Here is an 18,785-nt window from a genome sequence, read left to right on the forward strand (position 1 = left end):
AGCGCAAGGGGACCCGCTTACCCAGGAGGAGACACTTTCCGTTGAAAAAGAAAATGTTGCATAAGAGTAACTGAGAACCACAACATTAATCTCAGTTGGTCTTCCCTCGCCTTGGGACTTAACGCACACGCGCAGAATGCTCACCGATGGCCGGAATAACTCTCGTTCCAGAACACGTGTAGGGTCAGTGTTTAAGCTTAGCAGGTCAGTGTCGGACACGGGTGCCGGACAGCAACAGGTGCTTGCTGGGCATCGAGTGAGAAAGGCCAACGAAGAAACAGGGTCTCTGGTTTCCGAACCATGTGTCTGTCCCTCTTATTAGTACCCCAACAGAAATATCGAGTGAGGCCCTGCCCCCCGACAGTGACCGTGAATTTAGAAGTTTAGAGCAGTAGGTGAGCGGCTACGGTCCGCTCCGAAAGCGATAGTCTCTGAACAGAGCCCCGCTCCGCGCTTGCGGCAGGGGCCTCATCTGGACAAAGGCGTGGAATACCTTTAAAGGGACAGCGGTGGGAGGGGAGGAAAACGCAGAGGCGGCCGGCGCCCCGGCGGGACGCGTCTGCGGTCGGTCTGTCACACTGTCGTCCGTGCGGCCCTGAAGCTGTGTTTTGCCCGCAGCCGGAAGACTTGGACCCATTCCAGGAGGCTCTGGAGGAGAGAAGGTACCCGGGAGAGGTGACCATCCCCAGCCCCAAGCCCAAGTACCCCCAGTGCAAGGAGAGCAAAAAGGACTTAATAACGTAAGCATAACTCCAGGCGAGATGCCTGCTCTTCTCGACTGTCCCTTTCCTTGGCTTATTTTTAAAAACCGATCTGTACATGCCTTGCCGTTTGAGCATGCGACGTTCGCAGCATATAAATGTCTCAAACTGCCAGTTCAGTGGAGCGAGAAGCCGCGTGGCTTGCTTGTTCCCAGGACGCTCTGTGTGATGGAGACGCCTTCTACCATTTGGTCCGTGCCGTTTTTTGCAGCTTCCCTCAGGGCGCTTAACCCCCTCACAGACATTGCAGCTAAACTGGAAACAATGAAACTTTCTTAAAGTTTTTTTTTTTTTTTAAACCTACTTACTATTTTGGCTGTTTTTGTTTTTGTTTGGTGGCAGATGTCCAACACCAAGGTGTGATGGGAGTGGTCATGTGACTGGTAATTACGCCTCACATAGAAGGTGTGACTTCATTTTTTCTCATGGTGGATTCTGTCTTTTCAATTTATTGTTTTCAGCTTACCTCAACAATGCTGTCAAAGTAAAAACGTCGAATTACGTGTCAACCCTCTAAGTGCTCTATGTTGACCTATAAAATCATGCTTGATTTACGTGTTGTATAGTGTCTTTTACATTCGGATAAACCACCTCGATTTGGAAAATTCTTTACAAACATTGAAACCAAAGAGCGCAAACATTTCGTATTCTTTTTCAAAAATCGTTTGTTAACAGACCTGTTTTCTTCAATGAAGACGTAAACATACGCCAAGTTAATTATACCAAAAAAAAAAAAAATTCAATATACAGCACTTGCCCCATCGCTTTTCTGCATTAAACTTTTTAGTTTCAACTTTATGTTGTGTTTGTCCGGGAGCGTAAGCTGGCGGGAGCCGCTACTCACCTGACTCTCTGGCCTGTCTTACAGTCTGTCCGGCTGCCCCCTCGCTGACAAAAGCATTCGAAGCATGCTGGCTACCAGCTCACAAGAACTCAAGTAAGATTTAACAAAAATCATTCTTTTAAAAATCTCTGCACCTAGTAGTAACGAAATGGGTGTGTCACATGTAAAGGAAAGTGTCTTTAAGAAAATCACCTGCGCCCGCAGTGCCTGGACAGCACGCACGACCGGGTCCTCGGGATTTCGGTCACCTTTCCGGACAGTCTCTCTGCCTCTTGCTTCTCATTTGTCTCTAGCTCTCTCATGCCATAGCCTTTCTGTCCTGAATTTTCTCAGGCATAAGTAGTTTCTCTCCTGATACGCATGCACACGGAAAGGAAGTTTGACAGAGGTACTCAAGCTTTTAGGAAATGATTATAACCTAAAAAATGAAAAACTGGTTTTTTTAGCAGTCACTAGCTAATACGATCATTTAAAATATGGGCATTTAAATAGCACTGATGACAAGAACTCACCACGACAGTAGCCAATTCCCTAGGCATGCTGTGGTCATAGTTCCAAAGACTCTAGGACAGCGTCACCTCACCGATGGGTCCAGCCAGGAGCTCGCCAGCACTCAGGCACACACCCCTCCAGCCGCTCGCTCTCCCTCTCCCCTGTGCCTGTAACTCTTTCTATATCTTAAGCATAAATCTGATCACTTACATTTATTTCCCCAGACTAAGGTTTCTCTCTTCTTTGCAAACGCAGAACCACATTCAGTTCCGACACAAGTTTTGGAAGGAGTCAGTACAAGTCATAGAGAGTGCGTGAAAGTCTCCGGCGCTCTGATCGGGGGAGACACGATTCCTTCTCCAAGGATTCCACCCCACACCTGTCCCACTGTGCTACACCAGGGCTGTCTCAGAGTGCAGGGCTCTGTTTCACATCATGTCATTTTTTGCAGGATCCCTGTCCAAGGCCCTAGCGCCATAGATCACCTGCTCATGTTCAGTGACCTCCTGAACTAGCCCTTCCGTCACGAGACTCTTGGCGTTTTCTTCATGGCATGTAAACACCCGGAGGGCATCCTCTTACTTAACGGCTTTAAAGTCTAGTGTCATCCACGCAGTGCCTAATGGACAAATAGCTTTTAGAACCTCAGAACGGACAGGTGCAAGAACACCTCAACCCACTTTGTTAAGACATCCTTTCTCACAGCTTAAAGCCGTATTTCCCTCATGATCAAACCGTGACTAACTGCACATGGAACGTGGCCAACACATCGGACCACGGCACCTTTCCTTTGAATTTCTTGATGAGGAATGCTTTGCAAAAGTCTGGCATACATATATACAGTTCCAGCAGGCCAGCTATAAACAAGAAATAGCCTCTGCACGGCTTGTATCTAGGACTGCTTCTAAGTGGTTAGCGTCTCCACACCCCCAGAGGCCAGAGTAGTTTTCTGAGGGACCTAGGTGTTGTGGGTGTTCATCCCTTGACTTTGGGCTCGGTTTACGCTGCCCCGAAGCTCCGAGCATAGCCGCCACTTCTCTGGCTTCCGTCCGCACTGTCTTCTTCTCTTTCGTCTCGGAAGGTGGGTGAGGGTCCTCGCCATCCGCGTCTTCAGAGGCAGGCGGTCCGCCCTCCTCGTCCTCCAGGGCAGTGTTGGAGTGGTCCGTTCCCTCCACGCTGCCTGTTCCTGGATGAGAACTGATCTTCAGGGAGTGATGGCCTTTTCCTAATTGTGGTTCATCTGAAAGCCACGCTCGTTTGTCAGCGTGTCTTTGCAACAACTAAATGCCATTTTGAGCGATCCTTTCTGGGAAATCTAAACTTGACCAGTTTTCTAAAATGGCCCATTTTTATCAGTGGATCTTCAAAACTACGGGTTCCAATTAAATGTCTGCTATAAAAACTCCAATATTTCAGCGACTGAGTTTTACTTGATGATAAGTCTTTCCCACCTGAGGAAACGATAGAATACAATATCTGTTGTCCTGTAACGTCTTATTTGATGATACCCCTCCACTCATTACCTTTAGTCTGAGTCACGAGGGCCTTGGGGATGGCTTTTCCCTGCATAGGAGCATAGGTTGATTCCTTAAAGATCTACAGCAGCTTTCTCTAGAACAATTCACGCACCTGCCCCCTCAACAGATCACATACATCTTCAAATCTTCAAAAGGTTTGGTCAGTCTGTGCTGCGGCAGCCGCTTACATGACAGAGTGAGATCACACCGTTCATTGTAGGCGCACAATTCTACTTCTTCATAAAGACCTTAGACGGGAGGTCCCACTACCCTCCCAAAGATCCTCTAGTGTGGAACTTTCTGGAAATGTTCCTCTTGTCACACTTGACACGGAATTTTGGTTGTTGGCCATTAACAGGACGTTTCTGATCATGGAAAGATGAGTTGTGCCAGATAAACTCTTGGTCTTGGATCTTCAAGCGTCTTAAACTTCCTGAGACAACACTTTGCTCCGCTCTTACCCAGGGCAACACATTGGGGATAGTCTTTAAAAGAAGTGGGTAATTTTATGTCTAATTATGTGCAATATGTAAACTGAGAATGTATTAAAATGTAACCGGTACGTGAATACCATTAGCACTCTTCAAGGGCTGCTCGCCCTGGTCCCCGGCCCGTGCAGTGTAGACAGCACAGCATAGGGGCTCAGGAGGGAAGCAGGGGCAAGCCCAGGAAAGCCCGCGTGCCACGTGCACACACTTTTGGGCCGATGTGCCGTGTGTCACATACACATCCTGCGAACCTGCCTCACCGGCCGTGACACTCACTGGGACCCCAGGCTGAAAGTAGGGGGGAAGATAGATAGAATTGTTCAAGTCAAAGAGACTTTTTGGTGAGGACTCTGCCTAACGCGAGTTCTCATTCTGAAGGGAAGTCCCCTCTCTAAAGATTTCATGGCCAAGAGGACCCGAAGGGACCAACGGGGAAGAGCTTGGAAGCCGCCTCACATCGCTGTCGGCCTCTTTCCTGCGAAGCCGCGTCCTCCCGCCGGGAGCCGTCCGCTTCCAGATGCGCGATCACTGTAGACACGGGCGGCATGTAGGTGCCGTAGCCGTCTGAGCCTCCAATTCGAGCCAAATCAAAACCGATTTCAATCAGAGGCAATTAGCTCTAAAAACGGGCCCCCAAATTGGCTTCCATTTATACTTTGGTTGGCCAAATTTAGATACCTCTTCATTATTTGGATCTTTCTCTTAGCAGCCCCCGTCCCTGCCGCTCGTGAGCGTGGTGGGAGAGGGGGTTGTGGGGGCCGCTCACCCGTCCTTCTTGATGCTGGAGCTTCTGGTTCAGCACCATGGGGTGGGGGCCCTGCGTTTTCCTGCATTTCCCGGCATCTCTGGGCATCTGTCCTAGGTACACAGGCATTGTAACCCCTACATATGCCACAATTTATTTAAATCAAAGAATTAAAAGTTTGAATTTTGGCCACGGTATTATTTTGCTTTGCAAGCTGCTTGTTTCTAGAATGTTCTAGGGCTGGTTTTTTTAGGAAGCAGGAGGATTATTTACTGGGGTCTGATGCAGGCGGCTCGTCCTGAGGCTTCTGTTGTCCGGCATGCACTTTCCCTGGGCACCAGTTCCCGTACGTAATCCTCAGTTCTGTAATGGTTTGTCTTCACGGTTTACAAAAGGGAATGCACAGGGCTTGGTGAATCACAGCTGCCCTCCACGCGGGCCTGGCTTCTCCCACGGAGGGGCGGCCACTGCTGTGTGAGTCCAGCTTCTTGGTGGTGGCAGGGTCGGGCAGGGCTGTAGCCCCACCAGGCCCCTGGTGCGAGAGCAGAGCTCTGCCCACTGGGGTTGAGAGGAGCTCGGGAGCCCCCCCTCCCCACCGCACCTACAAGAGCGCAGCTGATGGGTTGGCGTGTCCCCCGCCCAGGGTGCCTGACGGTTCACAGAGGGCCCCTGCACACACGGTCCCCGGAGAGAAGAACTGGAGGGGTTCGGCCCATTTTCCGGATGTGGACACTGAGGGATGGGTGTTTTGGTACCTAGGCCTAGACCCACGGGCTGTAGGGGGCAGTGACAGCGCTCAGACTGAGTGGGTTTTGCACACGGCGCTGGCCCTCCTCAGATCAGGGGCAATGCAGTGGGAGTGGATGGCTCGGTCCCACCAGCAGCCCCACACGCACAGCAGCCACTCCCCCCAGCCCCCCAGGGCTGCGCTGGAGACCAGCCAGGACTGCTGACCTGTGCACACGCAGCACACACAGCTGGGGATATGTCCCGGGCACACACGCCCCTAGCTCGGGTTTTGTCCGGGGCACGTGCCCACCGCTCCCCCTGCAGAACGTACCTCAGGCCTCAGGGTGCGACAACTGTACAAGGTCTAGGACGTCCGCTTCCCAGTGGGTTCCGAAAATACCCAAAGGCACACGTTTGGCTGCACGTAGATTTTCTTATGTTATCGTAAGTAGGACTGATTTAAAATAAGTTAAATTTAGGAATTATAGGTAAGCACATTGTAGCAAACCGAAAATGAGAATGTTTGAGGATGACTCCAGGCATACACAAGCACACACACAGATGAATACACAGACAGGTGAGCACACACGGATGTACACACAGATGTACACAGATGAACACACAGACAGGTGAACACACATAGGTGAACACACAGATGTACACACGATGTACACACACAGAAGAGCACACACAGATGAGCATGCACACAGATGAGCACACGGGTGAACACACATGGATGTACAGACAGATGAACGCACAGACAGGTGAACACACACATGATGAACACATAGATGTACACGCAGATATGCACACAGATGAACACACACGGATGAGCACACGTGGGTAAACACACATGGATGTACACACGGATGTACACAGACGAACACATAGACAGGCGAACACACACGGATGAACACACGGATGAACAGGGATGAGCGCACAGACAGGTGAACACACACGGGCGAACACTCAGATGTACACATGGATGAACATAGGTGAACACACAGACTTATATGCAGATGTACACACGGATGAACACAGATGAGCACACAGACAGGTGGACACACATGGATGAACACACAGATGTACACATGGATGTACACACAGATGAGCACACACAGATGAGCACACGGTGAACACACATGGATGTACACACGGATATGCACAAAGATGAACACACACGGATGAGCACACACACGGGTGAGCACACACGGGTGAACACACACAGATGAGCACACACACGGGTGAGCACACACAGGTGAACACACATGGGTGAACACACACGGGTGAGCACACACGGGTGAGCACACACATGATGAACACACAGATGTACACGTTGATATGCACACAGATGAACACACACGGATGAGCACACACACAGGTGAGCACACACGGGTGAACACACACAGATGAGCACACACACGGGTGAACACACACGGGTGAGCACACACATAACTAAGCATGCACGGGTGAGCACGCACACGGATGAGCACACACACAGGTGAGCACACACATGATGAACACACATGTACACGTTGATATGCACACAGATGAACACACACGGGTGAGCACACACACATAACAGGTAAAGCAAAGCTGTGTGCTCCTCAGCTCACGGCTCACGGAGACTCTCGCTTACGGGGAGGACAACCAGAGTAGCCTCCACTCTCCCGGGAGCACGGACGCTGCCACGGTCAGCACCACGGGAGGGGGCTCGCTGCCCCGCGTCCTGGGCTCAGTCTCTGCGAGGGAGCCCCCTCCCCACTTCCTTCTCCTGGTGGTCAACGTTACGCCCAGACTGTGCAATGGGCATCCCAGGTGTTTGGACGTGGGCGTACATCTCGTTAACCTCACCGGAGGTCATCCACACACACACCAACCAAAACAAAACCGGAAGCAAACTTCAGTGTCCCATTCCCTTTAGGAAGTGACCTGTGCTTTCCAGAAGCACACCCAGGGCTCTCCGGCAACATCTGGGATGCAGTTCGGGTGTTTGCGTGGGCCTCACTGTCGTTCGGACTTGGTGCCTCAGTGTCCTCCCCTGTGAAATGGGACCGTGCTGGAAGCAGGCACGTAGAGGACGCTCAGTGAACATTATTATCAATGCACAAAAATCACATAGCTCTTTTTAAAATTGGGATTTTGTGAAAATATTAACCAGAATTGAAAGGAGGAGAATGTACAAGTTAATTGATCATTTACTGAATGACTTTGTATCATGAGAACCTTAAGTCACCCCGTAGTCAGTGAGTCTCTAGGTGTGGAGGACATCACGTGTCCTCCAATTCAAACAGGAAAGCCCCTGCTGGTGACACTGGGCAGGAGGTCCGGGGAGCCCCTCTGGAGCCTGTAGGTACGCGCGCATCACTTAACGCACATGCCCAGGCTGTCCCCGCGCTCGCCTCTGGCTCACAGCCTGCAGCCCTTCGGAGGGGGGCAGTCTGGACCCTCCAGAGACTTCTGGATGGGAGCACACACCACAGCATGTCCACGAGCCAGGAGCCACACTGCTTCATTCACTTATTTATTTAAACACCTGTAATCGGTAGTCGGAGAACAGGTGCAGGGTCTGCCCTCAAGGAACTCACAGTCAGACGTTTTAGGTGGACCTCACTTCCGGATTACTCACTTCTCTTTATAAATACGCAGCATACTTGGTGCGCCAGACAAAGGAAACATTATTTTCCTTACAATTTCACATATTACAGTTTTACAGGTATTCTATATATGCGTACACGTTTACGTAGAAGATATGTCATTAATGTATTCACACACACGTGTGTGTGTGAACCTATAGGCTTTGTTGTCCGCGGTTTCAGGCCAGGATTCAGAGCTAGGCACGCTTCCTGTCACAGAGCACATCAAATTGTCGTTGGGTCTGCTTCATACGCTACGTCTAGTTGACTCTGGCCTCTCGCAATTCCCGGGGGTTTGGTCTCGTATTCCTGTCATGCCTGGCCCCGCTGGGGTGATTCTCAGCGTGGACCTCCCTTCAACATCACGGGAGCCCCACATTGGCACTGAGTAGGGCGAGAGGCCAGCCTCCTTGGGAAAGACGTGTGGCCACTAAGGACCGGGTTCATCGGCCTTTAATTATAAATTTGAGGTTTTATTTCAGTAAACACTTCACTAATTTACAGTTCCCCGGAGCAAAATGAACAAAATTGGAAATACAGTAGATGTTCCTTCTGGGAAATTATTGACAAGGATTTTGGAGGACACTTTTTCCTGACAATTTCAGGAGAGAGAACCATTCTCTTTGGTTTCTTTCTTGATTAGAAAGACGGACCCCGAAGGGCTGAAGTATCTGCAGGTGGACCCAGGAGCAGAACGGCTCACAACCCCACCTGCCCAGGTCTTTATCCCAGAACACGACCTGTGATCTCCCGGGAGTGACCGTTCAGGGGAAATCCCACCCGCCTCCTTACGGGGGGTGCAGTTCTGCGGCTGCCTGTTTACAGAAAGAGGTACAACCCTGGCCCTGGTGACTGCCATTTGGTTCTCCGCATGGCCAAAGTCTCCAGGCTCCACAGGTGCTCAGTAGTGTCCTCTCCCCGCAGTTAGGAAATAGTGGTATGTGGTCGGCCTTCCAGGAGAGTCCGTGAAGATTGTAATAGCGTAAAGACGTGAGAAATCCCAGTCTCGCCTGATTTTCTTTTTAAGAAAAAAATTTTCAGTGCAAATAGTTTCTAATAACCAAACGAAAATGTAATTCGGCTTTGTGAGATGAGTATTTCAGGGCCGTCCAACAGAAGTCTTGGGGAGTTGGAAATGTTCTAGATCTGCTCCGTCCAGATCTAGGTCTGGACGAGGTCAGACAAACCGAGGTCTGCAGCCGCAGCCACACGCACCTCCTGGGCGCCGCACCGCGCCCTGGCCGCCAGGGGAATGCACTTTCCAGGGTGTCCATTTTGTCAAAGCTAATTTAAATGTCACAGCTATCAAGCGGATGTCCATATAGGACAGTGCCACTGAGAACCCCAGACTCGGTTTGTACTGTTCTTTAAAGATATTTTTTACCATATTCTAATAAACATTCAGGAATATTTTATTCCTACAATTGAAAAGCTTATGACTCTTTTTAGCATCTGGGTACTCAACATTTTTTAGTACTAGGCCATAGACAAATGGAGGGGAGGTCTTTTTATATTTACATACTGGCCTCTTTTTTTAATTTAATGCCATTTGTAGACAGATTAGAATTAAACACGATATAAATTTCACAGTGTAACTTTTCAGACTCGAATACCTGCGTGTTGCCTGGACCTCACTGTTGTGGGCCATGAGAGCAGCATTCATTAGAAGTTAGGAGAAAGTCTGTTATGTTATTTAAAAATATATTCCACTTTATTACTTTCAAACTTGTACAGAAATTCAAATTTCATTAAGCAGATGTTATCAAAGAGAGATCCTTAGGCCACCTTCTTCAGTGACTAAATAAACCTGGCTTATAATTAGCAGATACATTATTAACACTTGGGGCTTTAAGGTTGTTAGAAGACTGTTTGCCATTAGTATCTTAAATATTTCTCTTTCAAGCCTGCTTAGACCATTCATTAGCCCGCTGTTAGAGAGCTTGCTACACAGAGGGGAGCGTCAGTCCTTCCCTTGTTCCAATTACGTTAGCGCCTGCTTCCTGAACGCGTCATTACAATGCCCTTTCCACAACCCGGGTTCACACAAGTGACTTGTTTCAGCCAAACTTCATTCTCAGGGCCCCCAGAGGGCCCTCTTTCTCTGCTCTCGCGCTCGAGGACGTGGGACCACGAGACCCGGACGTGTGCCCTTTCTGCTCTGGCTCCCGGGGCAGGTGTGGGAGTGGCTACTTCTCATCTCCTTGGTCCGTGTTCCTTGTTTTCTGCTTCTGTGCTCAAGTCCTGGTGGTGCTTCCCGCGTACGTCCATTCTGTTCAGCTGACAATGTGCGTCACGTGTAAGATCACCCTCTCCCGGGACAGAGGTATCCTCTTACGTCAGATGGGGACATGTGCTCTTAACAAGGCAAGGAAGGCTTTTATGGGGCGCCTGGGGGGGTTCAGTCGGTGGAGGGTCCGACTTCAGCTCAGGTCATGATCTCGCGGTTCGTGGGTTCGAGTCCCGCGTCGGGCTCTGTGCCGACGGCTCGGAGCCTGGAGTCTGCTTCAAATTCTGTGTCTCCCTCTCTCTCTGCCCCTCCCCCGCTCATGCTCGCTCGCTCGCTCTCTCTCTCTCAAAAATAAATAAAAACATTAAAAATTTTAAAAAAAAAGAAAAAAACAAGACAAGGAAGGTTTTAGACATAAGCCACCGGAAATTGAAAAAGGAGGGAAACAAACCCTGTACCTTTGTCTCTGTACTGCATCTGGTAAGACTTTCTTCAACCACAATCTCTCTGTGATCCTGAAACCTGCTTTTTTGCTCAACACGTTGGTCGGGTAATCTTATCTAACAGCCGCATCGTATCTCTGGGTGGGGAGGCGTTTCTGTGGCTTCCATTCAACACACAAAGCAAGAGCAAACCCCCAGCGCCGGGAGTCCAGATGCCCGAAGCGTGCACCGCCCATGGGGCGCTCTTCCTCTGGGGACTAGGGCAGACCCCTCACACGGTCAAGGTCAGCGGGGGTGGACTGCAGATGTGAAAGTGCTTTATAAAGTGCGACGGTATATTCTGCACGTGTGTAGTTTATTTCATAGAAATGACAACTCAAGTATTCTTGTCTAAGCTTTAGAAAAGGACAACAGGCAAAGTCTCACGTTGCTCACGGTGATTTGCTTACAAACGCCTGCTGCATGAGACCACTGCTCCGGTCCCCGGCAGGTAGCCAGCGACCCCACTCCCTGTCCTTCCCTGCCTCCTGATGGTGGGGGAAACAGCAGGAGCACAATGCCTGCACACTCAGAAGAGGAGCAGCCGGAGGAATGTTCTGGAGTGTGAAGCTTGGCTGCAGGGGTCAAGTCCCGCAGGGGCTTATAAGGGCTCTGAGTTCCCTTCTGAGTAAGAGGAGCCCCCCACCCCCCACCACCTGCGCACTGGTGACAGGCTCTGACGTGTTCCCACAGCCACGCCAGGTGCCACATAGGGGACAGCGTGAAGCGTGGCAGGAGGCGCAGGGAGGGCGGGCACAGGTCTCGGTGACAGTCCCGGCTACAGGTGGTCAGGAGCAGAGCAGGGGTGAGAAGCAGCCAGTTCTGGGCATTTTGTGGGCAGAACGGCAGGTTTGCAGGGGGGATTGGACGTAGGCGTGAGACGCACCCAGAGGCACCCAGAGGCTGCCCTCTCCTGGGGCTGCGGCCGCAGGAGGGGCAGGGGACACGCGGGGTGGGGGCGGGGCAGGCGGAGGTCGTGTGGGTGCCCGTGCTGCGGGCTGCACGTCCATGCAGGACTCCGGGCGAGGCCAGAGCAAGCGTGGGGCTCTGGGGGGGGACGGTCGGGCGCTTCCACGGCGGGCTAAGTGACGCTCCGGGAGCGAGTGTGGACAAAGAGAGCAGGGCCGTCCTTCTCACCCACGCAAAACCCAGCCGGCCAGGCTCCTGGGCTGCTACCTGCTCCCTCATTGGCAGGAAGGGCCCGGATGAGCTGATCGAGTCCTGGAAGGGAAAACGGTTACAAAGCTGGGAAGTCCTGTCACAGATAATCTCCCTCCAGTCGTCTGGCTGACCCCAGAGGACAGCATCCCTCCGTCCCACCGGTAGGAAACGGCCCTGAGCATGCGGGAGCATAAGAGGTTTCCAGGTTACAGACAGTGGCGCCTGCAGACCTCACCGAGAGTGTGTGCTTAGCAGGGTGAGACTTCAAGACCCAAAACTGTACCGCTGACTAGTGAAGACAGTATGACTTCATGGGGATCATTGAGACAGGACTCCAGTGCCGAGTTTTCCGTAGTGCGTGATCAAAGAGGCAGGACACAGCTGTGAGGGCAGGCGTCCTCTGGCCGGAGGGAATCCTTGGGCCGGTGGCGCTGAGGCACAGGGGACGCATTGGTCCAGAAAGAGTTAAAATGAATGTCTGTGAAGATTGCTCCTGGGCAGCGGGCTTCCACTCGCGCCTCAGGGGACCTGCCCCCAGGCTTCCCCGAGACCCCGCCAGCACAGCCTTCCAGGCAGGGGCAGAAGAGCAGTGAGGCCGGCTGTCCCTGGGGAGCTGGGCCTTTTTGGGAGAAACGCCTTGATGGGAAGGAAACACCATAGATTCGCATAGATTTGCAGACCGTTGCACCTTGAGGCTTAAGAGATCGTTCACTGCATATTTCTTCTTGAAATAAGCATTCACAAACGTATGCACAGTTCATGGCACAAGGAATACGTGACCCTTGTGGCACAGGCACATTCCCTTGCAACGACCTTCCCTGACCTTGTGCCCACGGAAGCCCGGCCACGGAACGAGGTCAGCCCTTCCCAGAGTCCCTGAACGCACGGACAGACCGCTCCACACCCAGGACCCGGCGACGCACCGGCCTCTTACTACGGCGATGACGCCCTCCCTCACGCTGTGGGTATTTGGTCACCTGTGTCGTGCATGGGAAGGGAGGCTCCTGGAGGGTGTGGCCTGGGCCCCCAACGTGTGGCCGCTCCCCTGCAGCATCCACGGGCGTTTTGCACGTCGCTGGGCAGCCAAGCCGTCAAGTAAATGAGTTCGTGAACGAGTCAGAATCATTTGCTTGCACAACGGACCGTGTAAGGAGCCCGGGAATCGAAGGGAGGCTGCTGAGTGGGGTCAGTGCTGGTCAGTGGGGTCAGCAGGCGGCTCGCTCTGAGCTCCAACGTCCCCCTTGCGAAGGGAGGCCCTCTTGCGAGCTGACCGGGGAAGAGTGAGCCTGGAAACTCTGCACCCTGAGTGGAAAGGCAGGAATGGCGTGTGAGCTTCACGAGGTCCGCGGGGAGCGCGGACGAGGCCACCGTTGCGGTGAGTGGCGTCCGTCGTCGGCTGCTCCAGGCTCGTGCAGTCTGTCCAGCCTCGCGGAGGTGCACGCAGGTGATACGGCTGCAGCCTCGTCCCCCGACGCAGGACCGACTGGAGACAGAGCAGAGAACGGAGAAGAGGCGTCCCTTCTTGGCCCCACTTGCCAGCTGAGGGTCCCAGGACTCACTGCAGCAAGTACATGGAACGTGTCCGTGTGCACCCGCTTACGCACGTTTAGATCTCGTCTTCGAACAAAAACGATTTTGCCTGTTGTCAAGCCCTGGGCCGTTCGTGGCGGGAAACAGCACAGGCCCGGTTATCTGGGGCGTGGGCCTCTCCACTGGGGCCTCTGAGGGCACGTGTGTGGCTCCTGACGGGTGGCCCAGCCCCCTCTCTGCTTCCTTCTTCCTGGCCTGACAGCCTGTCGCTCCTCCTGGTCCCGAGAGCACATCCCGTGGCCCCAGCCCCCGGGCCGCCACGGGCCACCCTCTCCCACGCCCGAGACGCTGACTTAGATTGAGGGTAGGAGACAGTGTCCCAGTTTCCAGTAGGGCGTTTTTAGGCCACATAGCATTGAGTACACACTCCCCTCCAAAGTGTATTCGTTCCCGAGGAGGTATGTACATTGATGTGTCCGTGTTGGATTTTCTGTGTTTGCTTGTTCTCAGTTAAACGTGTGATGTGTCAGCTCGGTTTTCCTGGCCCAGCGAGGCCCCACATGTGCACTTAGGGCCCCTCGAAACCCGCTGAACGGGCGTGTGGACGTGGGCAGCCCTGTCCACGCCCGGCGCCCACTCCCACGCCACACCGGGCGCTGAGAGCACTCACCTGAGCCGTTCCTTTCGGCCGCCGTGATTAGTTCTGGCTCTTCAAAGGGGCGCTCAGCTTTTCCCAGTCACACCCCCCTCACTGTCAGAATAATCCCACGGCGACAGGAAGCCTGGCTTCTCCCTGACATATTTCTGCACCTTCTCCTTTTCACGTCCTGACAGCAGTTTCTGCCATTGAAAACGCCCGTCTCTGGCTTCTAAGCCCCAGGGATACCAACTGGAGGCGGTTTCTAGGCCAAGCAGAAACAATTAAATTGGGGTTAACGTTTCACTCCAGGTAGTTTAGATCTATTTGTTTCCCTTAGAAAATTATTTTTTAAATCAGGGTATTTTAGCGCATTCACAGAGACTCCTCAAAGGCCCAGAGACGTTGAAATGTCCCCGGGTCTCGAAGAACGGGCCGCGGGAGACCGTGAGCACCGGGGGCTGCGCGTCCTGGACGTCCGGAGGGGGGTGGTTGGTCCGGCCCAGCGCTGCGGGGGCGGGGGCGGCCAGCAGGCTTAGCGGTGTGGACCTCTGCCCGGGCCGCCTGGCTCCCGACGCGCTCCACCCCCACACTGGGCCGCCTTCCGCAGACGCTGCTCACCTCTCTGATCCCACCCACAAAGTGGGGCGGTTCCGGCACCCCCCTGGCAGTTTGTTACCAGGACTGAGGAGTTTGTGTTTGTCGAGTGCTCGGAAAAGCACCTGGTGCCCAGAGAAGTCGACATAATCATACCTGTTAATGAAAGAGCAAGGTCTGGGGCAAGACGGGGGCAGGAGCCAGCCCGCGGCAGCCAGGTGGGTCGGGCCACGGGCTCGGGCAGGAATGAGGCCGACTGAGCGGGGGAGGGGGCCCCGGAACGAAAAGACACAGGCAATCAATGCCCGAAGTCTGACCCGATTCCAGCGACGAGCGAGCGAAAGAAAACTTCTTACATTTCAAACTCCAACAACCGAGATCAAAATATTTCAAAGATGAAAGGATTCCATTTTCCTAATATGTCTTTTCTCGTTCTTGTCTGATCTGGTAGCGTTTTAAACACTTTTATCAGACTTGCAAATCAGGCTCAAAACCATCAACTGGAGGTGTCCGTCAGCCTATCAGACTCCCCAGCAGCCCCGGTCCCTCGGCGACCCCCCCTCGGCTCCCGCCTCCCGCACAAAACCGTTTTCCCAACTGGCATATTTTGATCGTCCCATTCTCCGTCGTTTCTTTACTTTTCAAACTATCTCGGATTCTTGCTTCAGTTCTCTTGCCTTATTTGGATGACATGCATTTTAAGACGAGAACCGCTTAGAAGCAGGCGTTTGTTATTCAGTGCACAGCCTTACGGGTCAGAGCAGCGCAGACGACCTAGAGAAACACGCTTCTCTTTCCTGCGTTCGTAGATCTAGGCCAGACCCCGAGCCCACTGCACCGCAGGTTAGATTTCCGCTTTCCTGGCCACACGCTAGTTACCTCTGCGCCAGGCAGAGCCGGGAAAGACGGTCTCGGCATGAGCCCAAGCCCAAGCTCATGCCCTCTGGCCAAGCCCGCCGGGCACCGCTGAGCAGGCTTCCCCCTGACCCTGACCCCGACCCTGACCCTGACCCTGACCCCCACCCTGACACAGACAGGTGCGCCCTCAGGTGGGCGGCCATGTGGCTGGGCCCGTGCGGCGCGGGAAGAGGGGCTCCGCCTTGGGTCAGACGGGATCGTCTCAGACCCACTCCGTGTCCTCGCTGAGTGGCCCCCAGCAAGTCAACCAAAGTTCTGAACTTCATGTTTCTTATTTGGAAAAATCAGGATCAGGTGCCCAGAGACTTTCTGGAATCACAGCTTCACTCTAAGTCGCCCGGGGCCTGGCCTCAGCCCCTCCCGGCCGCCCTCACGCAGACACCTGCGGATTTCCAACTCACTAAGGGTTAAAGGGTAAACACAGAGCAGGACTCAGTTCCGCCCCCGGAAGTCAGCTGATTCTCAGTTCATCCGAATGCTGGTTTTCTGCTGAGGTTCAGTGACACACTGTGGGGAATGAGCCAGGCCTGGAGGTGGCCGAGGTGCTGGGAGAGCCCGTCTGCGGTGGCCCCCACAGTGGCCCTCTCTGATGTCCACCCCCTCTCATGGTCCGCCAGAGGAGACTTTGCGATGCCTTCAAAGTACGCAACGTGCCCCTTCCACTGCTGGCCAGTGGAGAAGGGCTGACCGCCTGAAACCCGCCATGGGTGGAGGTTTCTGCTCCCACGCGGGGACCACACACTGACCGTCTGCGACCTCTGAACGTGAGTTCTGCACTTGGACCACAGCTGCGGAGCTGTTTCCCACGCGGGCAAGACTCGGTCCTGTCTTCTAACTAGAGGAGAAGTCAGTACTGACCAACACATCCACTGTGCTGAGCCATAAGGGAAAACCCTCCTTCCAGATCCTGCCCAGAACCTTGGCGCTCACGGTGGATAGGACCCGCCGACCTTGTCTAGCGTTTGAGCTCTGCTGGTGCCCTGGTCCAGGAGAAAGGAACACACTTTCACCTTCTTCTGAAATGTGTGCTTTGGTCCAGAGACAACTGAGGAGACGACCAGAGACCAGAGACCGAGGCACGGTTTCGGCAGGACGCGGCACCTCCACGCGCACCCGCGCCTGGAGCCCCTGGGAGGGCCATCTCAGACCTCCGGGTGCGGGTTGTCGTGACCTCTCCACACCCCCCGAGAGCAGGGAGCAGCCAGAGAGGGACCAGTCCCCGCCAGCAAGCACAAGAGCCCTGTCACGCTTCCTCCCACTGGCGGGAAGGGGCAAAGAGCCTGATGAGCCCCGGGAGTCGCGCACCTTCCCGGCAAAGTAGCGGGTCTGCGGTGGAGCAGGGAGCGCGGTCGGCGGACGCCCGCGGAACATACTCGGATCGCTACTGGGTAACCCCATGAGCGCCGCAGGGTCTGACCTACTCGTGCAGAACGAGAACCCTCCATGTCTCCCTACTTGGCCTGAGAAAATGTGACGCGAGGGCTCATCACCCTTCGAGAAGCCAATTGGACTTTCAACGGATGACGTTTCTTTATTTTTAACGGACTTTAAATGTAAAGAGCTGATTAGGCCAATGCCTCCTTTCCTGACAAAAGAAATGAAAACCCTTGTGCAGTGATGGGAAAACCCAGGCTCCCCACTTTCACAGACTGGTTCACGTTCAGGTTTGGCCTCTTACGCACTGGGCTCGAGACGCCCAGCGTGATGCCCTTGCCACCAGGCTGCACCACCTTCCCTGGACCCTGCTTCTAGACACGTTTTAGTCCCTCACGGGCTCACACACAAAACTAGCGAGGCTCCTGCTTCGTGTTTGGTAGCGTGTGCTCAGGGACTGTGGCGCATGCGGCCCTGATCTACGGTTTAGGACAGCGAAATGCACGTAACCCGAGTCTCCCTGGCGGCCCCGGGGGCATCCTGGCTGCAGGGGAGCCTCCTGAGGCCCCGAGGGCCATGGTTCACCAAGCACTGAGGCTGGCGTGTGTATCCACAGGGCTCTTCATCCGGGTGAGAGACCCTTAGTGCCCGCTGAAAGGCCTGCCCTGCCCCCACAACGCCCTCCGTGCCCTGCTGCTCAGAATGTCCTGCGCATTATAGAACCTGCAGCAGGGCAGGGGGGCGGGGAGGGGGGGTGGGGGAAACGGTGGGTTGCCATGGCAACTCACTCCTCACCCAGCCCCCCCCACCCCATGACAGGTCTGCCGGGGGTGGGGTGAGGAATGTCCTCCCCACCCCTCACGGGCCTCTGAGGAGCCCCCTCGCAGGACATTGACACTGGCCCTGTCTTCTGAGCCAAAGGACGGCCCCCAGAGACCTTCCCGCACAACGGCTGCTGACACAGGAAGACTGGAAATCACCAAAGCCCCTTGACCCCTAAGAGATTTCCCAGCTATAAAAGTTGCCTTTGTTTTTCTTTCTCCTTTCCCTCCCTTCCTTTTCCAGAAAACCTTTCCTAGTCCTTTTTTTTAGTTTTTTTTAACGTTTGTTTATTTTTGAGACAGAGAGAGACAGCATGTGAGCAGGGAAACGGCAGAGAGAGAGGGAGACACAGAATCTGAAGCAGCTCCAGGCTCCGAGCTGTCAACACGGAGCCTGACGCGGGGTTCGAGCCCTCGAACTGTGAGATCATGGCCTGAGCCCAAGTGGGACGCCTACCCGACCGAGCCCCCCAGGCGCCCCTCCTATTCCTTTTTTATAGCTTACATAACAGAGATCATTTTTATTTAAATTTTTTTTTCAACGTTTATTTATTTTTGGGACAGAGAGAGACAGAGCATGAACGGGGGAGGGGCAGAGAGAGAGGGAGACACAGAATCGGAAACAGGCTCCAGGCTCCGAGCCATCAGCCCAGAGCCTGACGCGGGGCTCGAACCCACGGACTGCGAGATCGTGACCTGGCTGAAGTCGGACGCTCAACCGACTGCGCCACCCAGGCGCCCCAACAGAGATCATTTTTAAATGTGAATCTTTTCCTAAGAAACACCCTTTTGGTGTTAGGCAACTGAAGTTTCCGTCAAAGTTCGC

General features: G+C 53.6%; 2 protein-coding genes across 20 annotated transcripts in view; one reads left to right on the forward strand and one right to left on the reverse strand.

The window, feature by feature from the left end:
• The window catches only part of MYT1L (myelin transcription factor 1 like), a 422,156-nt gene that overhangs the window by 355,529 nt on the left and 47,842 nt on the right, over positions 1 to 18,785 (forward strand). For 10 of the 18 annotated variants that reach the window (XM_027077770.2, XM_027077768.2, XM_027077773.2 and 7 more), the window contains exons 17-19: positions 619 to 740; positions 1,104 to 1,166; positions 1,630 to 1,698. In XM_027077770.2, coding sequence (XP_026933571.1) covers positions 619 to 740; positions 1,104 to 1,166; positions 1,630 to 1,698 — 254 coding nt within the window. Of the gene's footprint in view, positions 1 to 618; positions 741 to 1,103; positions 1,167 to 1,629; positions 1,699 to 4,480; positions 6,328 to 18,785 lie in introns of those variants that run through there. The other 8 variants (XM_053201316.1, XM_053201317.1, XM_053201311.1 and 5 more) reach the window with 3 other exon arrangements.
• LOC128311331 (uncharacterized) lies at positions 6,759 to 15,781 on the reverse strand. Of its 2 annotated transcripts, XM_053201322.1 has the most exons (3): positions 14,871 to 15,781; positions 14,283 to 14,514; positions 6,759 to 13,565 (listed from the first exon to the last, which is right to left on the reverse strand). In XM_053201322.1, the coding sequence occupies exon 3, from the start codon at positions 12,272 to 12,274 to the stop codon at positions 11,273 to 11,275; it is 1,002 nt and encodes a 333-aa protein (XP_053057297.1). In that variant the 5' UTR covers positions 12,275 to 13,565; positions 14,283 to 14,514; positions 14,871 to 15,781; the 3' UTR covers positions 6,759 to 11,272. The 2 variants fall into 2 exon arrangements, with proteins under 2 accessions (XP_053057297.1, XP_053057296.1); XM_053201321.1 differs by having other exon boundaries at positions 6,759 to 14,514.

The sequence above is a fragment of the Acinonyx jubatus genome, chromosome A3 (assembly GCF_027475565.1).
Source record: "Acinonyx jubatus isolate Ajub_Pintada_27869175 chromosome A3, VMU_Ajub_asm_v1.0, whole genome shotgun sequence".
Taxonomy (NCBI): Eukaryota; Metazoa; Chordata; class Mammalia; order Carnivora; family Felidae; genus Acinonyx; species Acinonyx jubatus.

Bases quoted from the DNA above. Each gene is read 5' to 3' on its own strand.
- LOC128311331 (XM_053201322.1), bottom strand. From the start codon at position 12,274: ATGCTCCCGCATGCTCAGGGCCGTTTCCTACCGGTGGGACGGAGGGAT.